The sequence below is a fragment of the Pelophylax lessonae genome, assembly GCF_965119305.1.
Source record: "Pelophylax lessonae genome assembly, chromosome: 5".
NCBI lineage: Eukaryota > Metazoa > Chordata > Amphibia > Anura > Ranidae > Pelophylax > Pelophylax lessonae.
The window spans coordinates 192,627,232-192,642,497 of NC_138772.1; the positions used below are offsets into that span (position 1 = coordinate 192,627,232).

Sequence of the window (15,266 nt, forward strand, 5' to 3'; positions counted from 1 at the left end):
AAGATTTTACCCCCTTCCTGACCAGGGGGTATTTTGCGATTCGGCACTGCGTGACTTTAACGGACAATTGCGCGGTCGTGCGACGCTGTATCTAAACAAATTTGGCGTTTTTTTTTTCCCCACAAACAGAGCTTTCTTTTGGTGGTATTTGATCACCTGTGCGATTTTTTTGATCACGCGCTATAAACAAAAAAAGAGCGTAAATTTTGCAAAAATAACAATATTTTTCACTTTTTTTATATGAAATTCCCCCCCAAAAAAATGTAAAAATCAAAATTTTTTAACATTTTCAGCCAATTTGTTTTATGCTACCTATGTTTGGTAAAAAAAATCGCAAAAAGCGTATTTTGATTGGTTTGCGCAAAAGTTATCGCGTTTACTATCAAAGGGAAAGATTTTTGTCATTTTTGTTGTTTTTTTTTTAACGCGTAATGGCGGCGATCTGCGATTTTTTTTGCGGTACTGCGACATTGCGGCGGACAGATCGGACCCTTGACTGACATTTTTGACACTTTTGGGGTTACCAGTGACATTTCTACAGTAATCAGTGCTATACATATGCACTGTTACTGTAAAAATACACTGGCAGTGAAGGGGTTAACTTTTTTTTGAAAGGGAGGGGCTATGTGTGTCCCTAGGGGGCGTGCTTTCTACTGTGATTGGCTGTGGCTTCAGATGTATGAAGAGTGATCAACGGTTCTACATAGTAGAACCGTATGATCATCCTTCATACACAGGGGAGAATGACAGGCAGCTTGTTTACACAAGCCGCCTGACTTTCTCCCTCTCCCCCGCCGATCGCAGAGTGACCGGCGGACATCGGGTCCACCGGTCACACGCGCGGGGGGGGGGGCCGTGACCACGCGGGAGCAGGAGCGCGCCTCCGGGGGCGCGCGCTTGCTTCCTAGACCCTCACAAGCTAGTGACGTAGCCCTACGTCACTTTGCCTGTGAGGGGCTGACTGCCGACGTAGATCGGCGTTAGGCAGTCGGCAAGTGGTTAATATCAAGTACAAGTTTTAGGAACTCCAACCATTTTTATACACAGTCCCCCCATTTTTAGGGGCACAAATGTAATTGGACAAATTAATATAATCATAAATAAAATGTTTGTTTCATTTTTTGTTGAGAATCCTTTACTGGCAATGACTGCCTGAAGTCTGGAACCCATGGACATTACAAAAGACTGGGTTTCCTCCTTTCTGATGCTTTGCCAGGCTCTAACTGCAGCTGTCTTCAGTTGTTCTTTGTTTGTGGATCTTTCTGCCTTTAGGCTGGGTTCACAACTTTGCGCAGAGTGGCTCACAGCAGAAGTTCGATGCTTTCTTGTTCACCATTTCAGGTCCAATTTCAGTCCGATTTTTTTTGCTGAATTCAGGCCTGAAACGGACCAGAAGATGCACAGGACTCCTGTGCAATTCACTTTGCAGGGGTCCCGGAGCTGTGTAAACTGGCTCCATTGAGAGCTGGTCACAGGGTCTTGACATGCGAATTGGATGCAGGGAAACCAGCATCTAATTCGCAATAGTGTGAACCCAGTCTGAGTTTTGTCTTCAGCAAGTGAAATGCATGCTCATCTGGGTTGAGATCAGGTGATTGACTCTGCCATTGCAGAATATTCCACTTCTTTTCCTTCAAAAGCTCCTGGGTTGCTTTTGCAGTGTGTTTTGAATCGTTGTCCATCTGTACTGTGAAGTGCCATCCAGTCAACTTTGCTGCATTTGGCTGAATCTGGGCTGACAGTATATCTGTAAACATTGCAGAATTCATCCTGCTGCTTCTGTCTTCTGTCACATAATAAATAAACACCAATGATCAAGTCCCACTGGAAGCCATTCATGCCCATGCCATCACAGTGCCTCCACCATGTTTTATAGATGATGTTGTGTGCTTTGGCTTATGAGCTGTTCCAAGCCTTCTCCACACTTTTGTCTTCCTGTCCTTCCAGTACAGATTAATCTTAGTTTCATTCATTCAAAGAATGCTTTTCCAGAACTGGTCTGGCTTTATTAGATGTTTTTTTGGCAAAGTCTAATCTGGCTTTTCTATTCTTTAGGCTTATGAATGGTTTGCACCTTGTTGTAAACCCTCTATATTTGCTCTTGTGAAGTCTTCTCTTGATTATAGACTTTAACAGTGAAACACCCACCTCCTGGAGAGTATGCTTCGCATGACTGGGTGTTGTGAATCGGTTTTTCTTTACCATAGAGAAGATCCTGCTATCATCCACCACTGTTGTCTTCCATGGACGTCCAGGCCTTTTTATGTCGCTGAGCTCACCAGTGCATTCTTCTTTCCTCAGAATGTACCAAACTGTTGATTTAGCCACTCCTAATGTTGCTTCTATCTCTCTGATTGATTTGTTTTGTTTTTAAAGCCTTACAGTGGCCTGTTTCACTTGCATGAACAGCTCCTTTAAATGCATGATGTAGGTTCACAGCAATAGAGTCCAAATGGAAATGGCACACTTAGCCTAGGTTCACACTGAGGCCAGTTTGAAATCGTTCGCGTTCAGATGAACCTTCACAATTTTGAACTGGCATTTTCAGTCTGACTTTGGGGACGATTTAACAGACATCTATGCGGGTTCCTGCACAGATGTCTATTAAAATCACCCCCCCCCCCCCGAATTTGCCAAAAGTAGTGCAGAAACTACTTTTGGGAATTGGTGCGGAGACGCAAAGATTTGGACGGTGCCATTGCTGGCAATTGGCTCCAATTTGACATGTCAAATCACACAAATCGGACCAATGTGAACGTGGGCTTAGAATCAACTCCAGATCTTTTACCTGCTTTATTGATGAAGAAATAACGAAGTAGTAGCCCACACTTGGTCATAAAACAGCTTTTGATTCAATTGTCCAATTACTCCTGGTCCCTTAAAAAAGGGGGATGGCTATTATTAAGAGCTGTAATTCCTAAACTCTTCCCTTGATTTGGATGTACCTCAAATTAAACCTGAGAGGGTGCACTTTCAGCCCATATCCATTATATATCTATAGCTTGAATATGTTTTGGTAAGTACCTGAAAAAAGCTAAAATTGTGCCTGTGTCCAAATATATATGGATCTAACTGTATGGTGCTTTCTGTACAAACAGTGTAATACTCCAGTACACTCCCACAAAAACACACTCACATTAGTTCCTACATACCACACGACTCATCAATCCTTCATGTGTCTTCAAAATATTGTGTTCCAATCAACTGCTAATTGCCCATTCGCCTTGCCTGCGCACCTTTGTGTATAGACCTCAAAACCAATCAGGGTCATAAACGCATATGTGATCTCTCATCCCTTTTGATCTCTACTTGTCTTCCTTTCTTCTACACTCTCAAACTTGCAGATATAATGACATGCAAAAAGAAAAATATGTGTAGTGTTTTCTGTACGCACAATGTATTGCCTCAACGATACTAATAACTCAATCACATTAGCTCCATGAATGCCAGCAAATTATCAATCCTTCATTTATATCATATGTGCAGGTTCACCGCTCATCTCCTATATTGGACGGACCCTGAACATACAGTCAAGGTCAAGCAGGCTTATTTAAATTATATCCTCCTCTTTTCCTCTGCTATGCTCTGTCGTCCAGCCGCATACCTCTCGTGCATCCAATAAAATGTAAATACAGAAATGGGACCAATAGTGCTCTCTTTTTCAAATCCCTCCTTTATTAAAAAAAGCTCCCTCATAAAATACTCAAATAAAAGAGCACCCTTAGTGCTATGATATAGACTTAATGTATTAACATTAAAACCTCCAGAATACATGTATATATCGCTAGGACAATAGGCTTACTTAACCAGAGCATGGCTCTGCCCCTATACACATTACGCCAATAGGCTTCCGCAGTAGGTGCGGGGCCACGCTACCACACTGCTTTATATAATATATGCTATTCCAGTAACTGGTTAGAATCTGTAATTTTAATTTATTTTTTTTATTGCTGTCTGTATACCTGCTAGGGAGCCTAAAGTTTGGGCTTTAAAAGTACCTAATTAGTGGCTGTACCCTTTTTTTTAGATTGCATAAACATTTAAAGCAGAACTCCTGGCAAAATTTATATATATATATATATATATATATATATATATATATATATATACACACACACACACACACACACACACACGTAGGTGCTTCCATACGTTTAAATATTGTCTTTGTGTTATAGTGCATAGTCCCAATGCTAGTGCAAAATTCAGCCTTGTTGGGGCTGTGGAAAGCCCTCTCTACTCCTTATATCCTGTTCATAAGACCGGTGGCCGCTGTATCCTCTATCTCCTTGGCCACCGGTCTTGTACATTTCCCTCTGTAGTTCTCAGCGAGCAATGATGTGATTACATCACTGTTCGCTGCATCCCAGAGTCTTGGACTCCCGGTCTGATCTGACCACTGTACAACATAGATTGACAGGCCAGGAGTCTCATACATCTCATTCATGCCCACAGCCCTGTACACAGTGCCACCTATTCAGACTGTAGTTATTATTATTGGGAGTGGTGATGAGAAAGGGTGGCACTGTGGTGGGTCACTAGGCAGGGATGTGGGCATGTTTGTAGTCTCTCAGCCCATGTGCTGAAGCACAATTTACACAGGAATTACCAGTCTAAGACAGGAGCGGCCACTCTCCCGGCAGACAAACCATCGGCTAGATCGTATGGTGCATGCCACAGACCGGTAGCCTGAGTTGTCATTACATTCATTCCACGCCCACAATCCCGCCCACATTGCCGCCCATTTAGACTCCAACTCCCAGGGCGTGATAGGATTTGTGGTCCTAAATGGAAAAAACAAACCATAACAGGATTTGTTGTCGTTGCCTCAAATACACCTCCTCCAAGAGCCCAGGTATAGAGGAAGATTAAGTGAAAAGAGATGAGGTCAGGGCTTTTTAAAACTGAGTTTTATGCAAAGTGGAGTGTTTTATCCAAAAGCACATTAGTGGGGTTGCTTATCCATTTAAACAGGACTGTTCTGTAGTTTTTATCACCATCCTGGAGTTCTTCTTTAATAAGCTCAACCAAGACTTGTATGATTCTGTAGCTACATATTGCTCTTCATCTCGGTTATTTATGTGACTACTTGGCATTTCTTCTTCTTTCCCCTCTACAGGCAGACTGGACTTTGAACATTGGCGAGCAGGCACTGGATATCAGTATTGTCTCATTTAATAACACTGCATTCTCAATATTTGTTCTTGGTGAACGAAATTTCTACTGCCTCAAAGAGAATGGGCAAATCCGCTTCATGAAAAAACTTGAATACTATCCAAGCTGCTTCCTTCCATATTGCTCAGGTTAGTTAGAGCAATGAAATGCATTGGTTTATATTGGCCTCTTCCACATTTCCTTTCTGAGCACACCTGGACATTGAGACAGGATCTGCAAAGGCAATGGTAAGGGCCAAGGTATAGACACTATTAGCAGGAACTTGGGAGTGCTGGTATCGAATAAGCAAAAGTATAGCTGATTATGCACCGTGGAGATGCCAAGACCAGTTAAAGATGGGGTCAGGTTCCAAACCTAGATGAAGGATCACCAAGTGGAGGTGCACCATGGCGTAAGCAGAATCAGAGTAAGGAACAGCCAGAAGTCAGCAACAAGCGGGCAGCGAGGTACAGATTCCCTAAGCAAAAGCATGGTCAAAAATAAGGCTAGGTTCGGTAGTGGAGGCACGCAGTGAACATGAACAGTCAAGGAGAGCAAAGTCAGAGGGGAAGCCAGGTTTAAACAGGATCAAGATGCGTATCAGAAGCTGGGTAACGGGAACAAGACTGATGACCATGATTACTAGAAAGCTCAAAGTAAAATGTATTCATTCATTTAAAAAAATGATTTTTTTTCAGCCAGGGAATATGTGTAAAAATTTACTATGTGGCCCTCAAGGACTCAAAACATTCAATCAATAAGCCCAGCTAAAGGCTGCAACCTATCCATTTCCCCTCTATTGGTCAGGTCTGTTGTCTCCATTGAACTCCAAGAGAAATTTGCCATAAGGTTTAATGGCTGACCTGCTTAATAACGTAAACTGCCCACAGCTTCGCAGATGGGACATCAATGTGAAATAGAAGGGTTTTTGCCTTCTAGTTGTAGCCTTTCCTTTTGGAAACCAATACACTTAAATAAAAAAAATAAAAATGTTTCTGTAGGTATTTATAGAATGGTTAAGTTTATTCTCCACAAGGAGCTTTATTTTCTCAGCATATTTTTATGAGCAGCTGTACTGCACTGCCAAGTTAGAAGCATTTAGTATGTATACTACTTTTATGACAAGCCTGCAGTTATGTTTCTTTAATATGGCTGATGTAATTGCTTTTGTCTTTCCCGAAATCAAAGTGCCCAAAGAGTGCAGAGGGCTCAGTTTGTATGTAAAAACACTTTGATGCAACCTTCTTTTGGCAAAATGCATGCTCTTTAATTAGATCATATTTTCAAATTATGTTTTGAAAACCTTTGAAATGATAAGTAAACTTTTTAGTTGAGTGGTTTCCTGAACAGAATTACCATTCCATTAAAGTGACACTAAACATTATCCTTGTTCAAAAAGTATCCATACACATTCACTAATTAAAGGGTAACTCCACTTTCGTGAGAAAAAAATGGCAAAAAAAAATAATTAGCATATACAATTGTTACACAAGTCATATTGTAATTTAATATTATTAAAAATTATCTTTCCTTTTCCATCTGCAGTGCTGTATATTTCTATAAAATGCCATGCAATATGGCAACATGGAGACATTGTGTACACACATGTGTAGAACGGCCCCCCACCCCTCTACAAATGTAATTTTATGCTTGTGTGATTGGCTTACTGATTCTCCCAGAAATTTGCACTAAGATACAAATCAGATTTTGGTTATCCCCTGCAACAAAATGTAATTTTGGTGATACACTCTCAAAGGAAAATATTGTATAAAGGGATGCATACCATGTCACTTTCCTCATTAGAACCCTGCAAGTGCAGCAACTGATTAATAGTTATAAAATGAATCCCTTTCACATTCACTTTGCACATGGACTAAGACAAATAACTATTTCTTCAGAATAACAAAAGGTAGAATACTGCAACAATGTTTGTTAAAATCCTTGCAATGTATATTGATCACCCAGAGGGAAAAGTTTTTTTTTTCTCAACAAAAGTGGAGTTACTCTTTAACCACTTTACCACTAGAGCATTTTGCTGTCTTACGTCTGGGCCACTTTTTGCGATTCCGCGCTGTGCGACTTTAACTGACAATTGCGCGGTCGTGCGACGCCGTACCCAAACGAAATTGACCTCCTTTTTTCCCCACAAACAGAGCTTTCTTTTGGTGGTATTTGATCACCTGTGCGATTTTTACTTTTTGCGCTATAAACAAAAAAAGAGCGTTTATTTTGAGAAAATAACAATATTTTTCACATTTTTTTATATGAAATTCCCCCCAAAAAAGATGTAAAAACCAATTTTTTTTTACATTTTTGGCCAATTTGTTTTCTGCTACCTATGTTTGGTAAAAAAAATCGAAATAAGCGTATTTTGATTGGTTTGCGCAAAAGTTATTGCGTTTACTAACAAAGGGAAAGATTTTTGTCATTTTTGGTGTTTTTTTTTTAACGCGTAATGGCGGCGATCTGCGATTTTTTTTGCGGGACTGCGACATTGCGCCGGACAGATCGAACCCTTGACTGACATTTTTGACACTTTTGGGGGTACCAGTGACATTACTACAGTAATCAGTGCTATAAATATGCACTGTTACTGTAAAAATTACACTGGCAGGGAAGGGGTTAACTTTATTGGAGAGGGAGGGGTTAATGTATGCCTGGTGCTTACTGACGTGTGGGGGGGGGAGGTGGCTTTGTGAGACAGGGACAGATCGGATGTCCAGCTATGCTGAACAGTCCAATCTGTCACTCCCTGTCACTGAGGAGATCCGCCCGCTTGTGTTTACACAGGCGGGTGGATCTCCACACTAGATCCCCGACGATCGGGGCAGAGCAGCGGCGATCGCCGCTGCTCCTCCCCTGGCCCAACTCCCGCTGTGAATGAAAACAGCGGGAGCGCTCCTCCGGCGGCGCGCGAACGCCACCTACAGGGGAGGAGTCTGACGACGTAGGTCTACGTCGTCAGATGGGAACGAGCCACTTTGCCGCAGTACTATTACAGTACTTAGCGGTAAAGTGGTTAATGGCTCTGTAATCTATTGTTCATGAAATAGTTTCCTACTTTGTTTTTCTGCTTCCTTGTAATTACCTCTATGAGCTTCCCAACCTTTCTTTTTCTCCTTAAGTTCCCATCTTTTTTTAAATGAGCAGTTTACCATAGTTGTGGTCATATGCACTCCTCTATGCACACCACAAAGCCCATAGTCCTTACTCTATAGTCCATCTCGGAAGCGAGCAGGAGTGGGTGACTACGCTCCTACATACAGTAGGACAATGGAGAATGAATGTACTCACCATATAACAGTAAGTCAGGTCACAGCAGGAATGGAGAGTGGAGATTCGGAGGGGCCTGAGAGCAATACAATTTTTTTTTTTAGTACATATATAAATAGAAAGTTTTTTTCAAACCGGAGCTTAGTGTTACATCTATGGATATAAATGGCAGCACATTCGTTCTGTTATTCATTATTTTTCAAATTCTTTATTTTATAAAGGAATAAAGCATCCAACAGAGTATAACCATACAGAATCAATGCAATAACGCACATACAGTACAATAGAAGTAATCCAAAGTATGAAGGAAGCATAAAGCGAGATATAGAAAATGCAAGGTATTCCTACACAAAGAGAAAATAAATAAATAAATAAACACAGTTAAAATCTCACTTTCAGGACCAGGGAGACAGTTGTAGGCATTCTGAAGAAGTACACTGGATACTCTAATTTTAAAAGGGAACAAAGAGGCTAAAGGATGCCAGTAGGCGCCAGAAAGATAGAGCTCAGGCAAAAAAGGTGGTGAAGGGAAGAAACAAAAAAAAAAAAAAAAATGGGGGAGAGGGGAACCAGGGTGATAATGTGCATGTGTGCCACCGCAAGCAAGCAAGGGCAGGAAGACTTCAATCTCCAGAGTAGTTTTCCAAGGGGGCTTTGCCATCATCTGAATATACAAACGTGTTCCAGTATGACCATATTTTAGTATATTGCTCCCTTCCTGCTTTGGCTGGTCAGCACCAGGTCCTCCAGAGCATTAAAGCTCCTGATTTCATTAAGCCACATGACAATGGAAGGAGGGTTAGCATCCTTTCAGCACACGGTAATACAAGCTTTGACGGCATTACCCTTTGACGAAGAACTGAATTTGTGATCAGTGGAGTAAGAAGAAGGCAGGATCCTCTGGTATCAGAAAATCTGTAAATTGTTAAGTAATCTTTTTAACATCCGACCAGTACGGTTAAGTGTTATTCATATTTTTAAATAGGTTTTTGACGTATCCCCTTCTACAACTCCTTCACAATAGTTATACTTATGAAGTTTCACTTGTAAATAGGGTTAATCGAAGAAAACTACTTACCGTTAAGGTTCTTTGTGATAGGGTTCAGCAACCAATGAAGTTCTTCCATAATTGTGTTGGCAGCTGCCATTCAGCCAGCCCTTTTTATAAATATGGGTAGTCAAAATTCTGCCCTCTGATTGTCCCAGTAAAATTGTTTACCAAAGGTAAAAGGTACCAGCTGTGGAGCCTTCAATAGTGCTACATTTTTCAACAGAAATAATAAGAAGACCTATTAATAAAATGGCCTAATAATAAAAATAGTGGTTTGTCCAGTGAATCTGCATGTACAGTTCTGTGTGAATTGGACAAAAATAAATATGCTTTATGCTATTTTCACTTTTTAATGAATGTTCTTTTATTAGGGGCAGCAGTAAAATACTACATTATGAGCCCCAGATGGAGCTGGTTGTCATAATGTAAAATGTTTGGAGGGGGCAGATCTTTCAATCGACCTCCCTTCCTTCATTTATAGATCCTGTTTCATTCATGGAAGCTGTAATAACTGGAGAAGCTGGGCTGAAAAGTCAGGCATAGTCAGGCACTCTTATTGAGTGTGTGTCCCAGCCCCTTAGTTCTACTAATACTAAAGTGCATTGCACCCCAGGGGTGGGGTGGGGGATGTGCATCGGAAGAGGAAGATGGCAAAAAGAGGACACACCAGCACAAGGGACTGAAGGTAACTAATATCCCTTGTGCTGATTTCTTTTAAAGCAGAGTTCCACCCTCTTTTTCAACTAAACGGATTTGAGTAGGTATATGCTTTTTAAAAAAGAATTGGGCAACCACTATGCAATCCGATTCTGCTGCGGGCCAAAAAAAGGGTCCTGTTCATGTTTGGTGCGATGGCTGAATTTGCACTGCACAGAGATCGCATGTAATTTTAGGAGCAGTGCGCTCCAAATTATATGCGATCTCTGTCATCGCAGAAATGTGAACCGGCACTAAAGCTGTTTTTTAGCAAAACTATGCTCCCACAAAAGCTTATGGTTCACAAATGTTGATAAACGCAGAATAGCCACATTTTTCAGCGTTTTCAAGCTTTTACCAGATTTAGAGTGTTTTTTGTAGCTGAAAAACTCCTTTTAAAACCCACTATTTCTCGGTTTTGTGATGGACAATGATTGGCATTTTTATTTGCACTGATTGGCATCTGATAGGCACTATTTGTCATCAGTTGTGGGCACCTCTGTTGGGGGGCTGTACTGATAATCAATGCGCTGATTATCAACGCAGATTCCCCCCCCCCCCCCCATCAGGGGAGCCGCTGGTTGGCTCTCCTCTGCTCGCGCCTTGTTAGTGCGAACTGAGGAAAGGGACACACCGCACCACTGATGGCTGCTCTGGGGCACGCACGAGCGGCTTATCCTGCTGAATACCCATTCAAGATAACTGATCCCCCGCCCAGCCGTCATTCTTCTGTCCCCCGGGTGGGATGTGGTTAGAGAAGAACTATGGGCACATTTCTTTTTTTTTATTTTATTTTGCATAATGCAAGAGAGGGTTATAACCCTGGTCAGATTTTTTTTTTTTTTTTTTTGCCATCGGTTTTTCATTGCAGAGATTTCCCTTCACTTCCTGTCTCAAAACCAAACGGGAAGTGAGAGGAAATCCCTGCAAATTAAAGGAATTTCTTGGGGACCCCTAGGTCACTAGAACTAGTGTCCCCATTGGAAGATTTTCCTTTTATTATTTTTCTGGAGACAACCTAAAATGTGAGATTTTCTTTTACTTTCCCTTTCAATAACAATGGTTAACAGGAAAAATAGAGAGGGTGAATCTCCGGAACGGGGGCACAGACAGCATTAAAAACTGACAGGTGTTCTAATCCCTTTCCACTCCATCCAAAACCTAAAAAAAAAGTTTTGCCTTTAGCTGTATTTTAAGTCTGACTAGTATTGTAAGCTCTCTCATGATTTGATAGTAGAGCCCATAATAAGAAAAGTGTATATGCTTTGTGCGTCGTATGCAGTTGCAGTCTTCGATAATTGTTTGTATTGGATATTATGTGAATAAATAGAAAGTAGGAAAATGTGATGTCTGTCTTGTTATACTTGGGCATTTTCTTACAATCTTTTCTTGTCATTCAACAGTGAGCGAAGGAACAATAAACTCTTTGGTCGGAAACCATAATAACATGCTGCTTGTGTATCAGGATGTGACACTAAAGTGGGCAGCGCAGCTTCCACATGTTCCAGTTGCAGTAAAAGTTGCCAACTTCCAGTAAGTGTCTATGATAAACCACATACTTAGTTTTACTACTGTCTTAAACAATTGTTATACCTTCACATAGGTATGTCTGTCCCTTGGCTCTAATAACCCCCATGGCACTGGAAGTTTACAGTAGCAGGGGCTGAAGGGAGGGAGGTGGAATCGGTGGACAGAATATTTCAACCAAGTAGCTAACAGCACAAGGGAAATCTTGCAGCTACTGTATGTAATGCCCTTTGTGCTAATTTTTAAAGATATGTTTGACTAACCTTGGACTTTAAAAGAAGTGGCATGTCTATATGTGATCTTAGGGTGCCCTTCTAAGTATAAAACTTTTTATTAAATAAAAAACCCACAGCAGTGACAGTGCTGCCTTGGACTCATTGGGTAGTCTTTCAGACAATCACAGACGATACAGCATTAGGTTCATTTGCACTGAATGCAGTTTTAAGACCCTCTAACACTGCGTTGTTGCACATTAACCACTTTAAGACCGAAAGATTTTCCCCCTTACTGACCAGGCCCTATTTTGCGATTCGGCACTGCGTTACTTTAACGGACAATTGCGCGGTCGTGCGATGTTGTACCCAAATAAAATTGAGCTTCTTTTTTTTCCCACAAATAGAGCTTTCTTTTGGTGGTATTTGATCACCTGTGCGATTTTTATTTTTTGCGCTATAAACAAAAAAAGAGCGACAATTTTGAAAAAAAACAAAAAAAAAAAAAACAATATTTTTCACATTCTGTTATATGACATGAAAAAAAAATATATAAATCAAAATTTTTTAACATTTTAGGCCAATTTGTTTTCTGCTACATATTTTTGATAAAATCGCAATAAGCGTATTTTGATTGGTTTGCACAAAAGTTATCGCATCTACTAACTACGAGAAATGTTTGTCATTTTTATTGTTTTTTTTTTTTTTTTACTAGTAATGGCGGCGATCTGCGATTTTTAGCAGGATTGCGGCAGACAGATCGGACCCCTAACTGACAATTTTGACACTTTTGGGGTAACAGTGACATTACTACAGTAATCAGTGCTAAAAATATGCACTGTTACTGTAATAATGCCATTGGCAGGGAAGTGGTTAACAGTATAGGTGATCAAGGGGTTAAATGTGACCCTAGGGGAGTGATTCTAACTGTATGGGGTTGGGCTTCTGAGATGGCCATAGAGACATGTGATCCTATATAGCAGGATCACATGAGCTCTGTGATCATCCCAGGGAGAAGGACGGTCGGCTGTGTTTACAACAGCCGACCGTCCTTCTCTCTCAGCGGGGAACGATTCAGAGTGTCATGCGGCAATCAGAGCGCGCTCGCCCCCTAGCTCTTTCCAGGCAAATCACGTATGCATACAGGATTTTGCCTGGGAGAGCCACTCTGCCTCCATATACAGTATGCGTTCGGCAAGAGGTTAAGAAAGTGATTGTTTTAGAGAACATTAAAGATACATATCAGACCAAGAAAGCACGGCCACTGCTGTGTTTATTTACATAATTAGTTAGGTTGAAAAAAAGACACAAGTCTATCTAGTCTAGATTGTAAGCTCTAACGAGCAGGGCCCTCTAGTTCCTCCTGTTTTAATTTGTATTGTATCTGTATTGTCTTCCCTCACATTGTAAAGCGCTGCGCAAACTGTTGGCGCTATATAAATCCTGTATAATAATAATAATAATAATAATAGTCCAAACAATTAAAAAAAAAAAAAAAATAGAAAACCTCCAGATACACAATCCTATACTGACCTTTGATCCAGAAGAAGGCAAAAACACCCCTATGAAGCATGATCCAATTTTCTTGAGCAAAAAAAAAAGTATTTCCTGATCCTCAGGAGACAATTGAATATACCCAGCATCAACAATCTCTGGTGTTATTGTCTATAAATGTTAGTCTCTAGTTATAGTTTGGGCATTTAGGAATGCATCCAGCTCTTTTCTAAAACAGTCAACTTAGCTGACCAGAACTAGTTCTTCATGGAGTCTATTCCACATCATCACAGCTCTTAGGCTGTGTTCACACTGACATTAGAAACAGGCATTGGGGACATTTTTGCTGCTCTCTGAAAGGCTAGTAAAGCAGCCTACAATGGATAATATGGACAGCAGACAGAGCTGTACTTTTTTGAAAAAAGTAGTATTTGCTTTGCTTCTGTTTTAAAAAAAATGTACCCTTTGTGTTTCGTGTTGTTGCTGTGTGGCAAAAATTAAGCTACATGTCGAGTCTGGGAGGAGTTGAAAATTGTCTATGGTAATGTGCCATATATGCAGCTGTAGGGTTTGCAGCACGTTTACTGTGCGTTTACAGCATGTTTGACAAGCGTTTATCAAATATCAGTGAGGTGGAAAAAAACACTTTCCCTCTAATATAAAAATCAGTTGGTGGGTGGCTGGGGTGCCTATTTTATTGTGTGTTAAACACCCTAGAATCACACATTAACGCTAAGGTGTTTTGGTTCGCGTTAGTGTCAGAGTTTGAATTTTTTGCAAATGTGAACTTCTTTTCCGTGGAGAGGCCTTTCCGTATGTGGAGATTACAGGGGAAATTTACTAAAGCTCTCTCTCTCTGGAGTCTATGCCTCTTTAAATACAAGAAATAATTTTGCTTGCTTTAGAAACTGTATCTTGGCATTGCATGATATTTATATATAAGTCTATGATCTACCAGCACACCCAGATCCTTCTCTACCATTGACTCCCCCAGTTGTACTCCTCCTAGCATGTATGATGCATACAAGTTTTTAGCCTCCAAGTGCATAACTTTACATTTATCAAAATTCAACCTCATTTGCCACATAGTTGCCACATAGTTGCCCAAATGAATAGTGCATTGAGGTCAGCTTATAAATTGGAGACATCCTGTCAGGACGTTATTCCACTGCATAGCTTGGTGTCATCTGCAAAGACTGATGTGATACTTTTATTGAAAAACTCTATATCCTTTAAAAATAGGTTAAAAAGTAAGGGTATCAACAGAGAACCATGGTAATAACCCTTGGCCATTCAGAGTATGAATATTTAATCACTATCAGCTCAATATGGTTTTAGCCAGTTTCTTATCCATTTACAAACTAAATTTCTCTTTCACTCATTGACGGACACAGTTCCTGATCTTCTTAACCATTGGGTTATTCTGCCCCCTACAGTTATAGGTCACTAGGCAGGAAAAAGCTTGATTATGCCTATGGGCAGTCCCAGGGAGTATACAGCCACATTTAGCTATAGGCACTCAGTTTTTTTCTAGCAAGGACCTAGTTCCTTGCTTGGATCTCTGGTCCTGGCAATTTTTTTCCTTTTGAGTGGATTTTTTCCTATCTTTGTTATTTTGTTACTGTGAGAATCTACTATCAACTGCCGGACTGGGCGACCGACTGGATAATCTAGATCCAGAGGGCCCCCCCAGTCTGGCGAGCGACCGCACGCGACATAGCCTCACTGAACGGGGGCTGGCCTGCGAGTTAAACATCTCGCGAGGGTGCATACGACCTGGCCTCAGCCTGAGTCGCAGTGTTCCTCCTGGCTGATAGCCACCCACATCCCGATGGATCGGTGGTCTGTCAGGAGCAGTG

General features: G+C 41.0%; 1 protein-coding gene across 4 annotated transcripts in view; it reads left to right on the plus strand.

Moving 5' to 3' along the window:
* BBS9 (Bardet-Biedl syndrome 9) overlaps nucleotides 1-15,266 on the plus strand; it is a 629,867-nt gene that overhangs the window by 202,376 nt on the left and 412,225 nt on the right. For all 4 annotated transcript variants that reach the window (XM_082258749.1, XM_082258751.1, XM_082258748.1 and 1 more), the window contains exons 9-10: nucleotides 5,120-5,303; nucleotides 11,578-11,707. In XM_082258749.1, coding sequence (XP_082114875.1) covers nucleotides 5,120-5,303; nucleotides 11,578-11,707 — 314 coding nt within the window. The remainder of the gene's footprint in view (nucleotides 1-5,119; nucleotides 5,304-11,577; nucleotides 11,708-15,266) is intronic.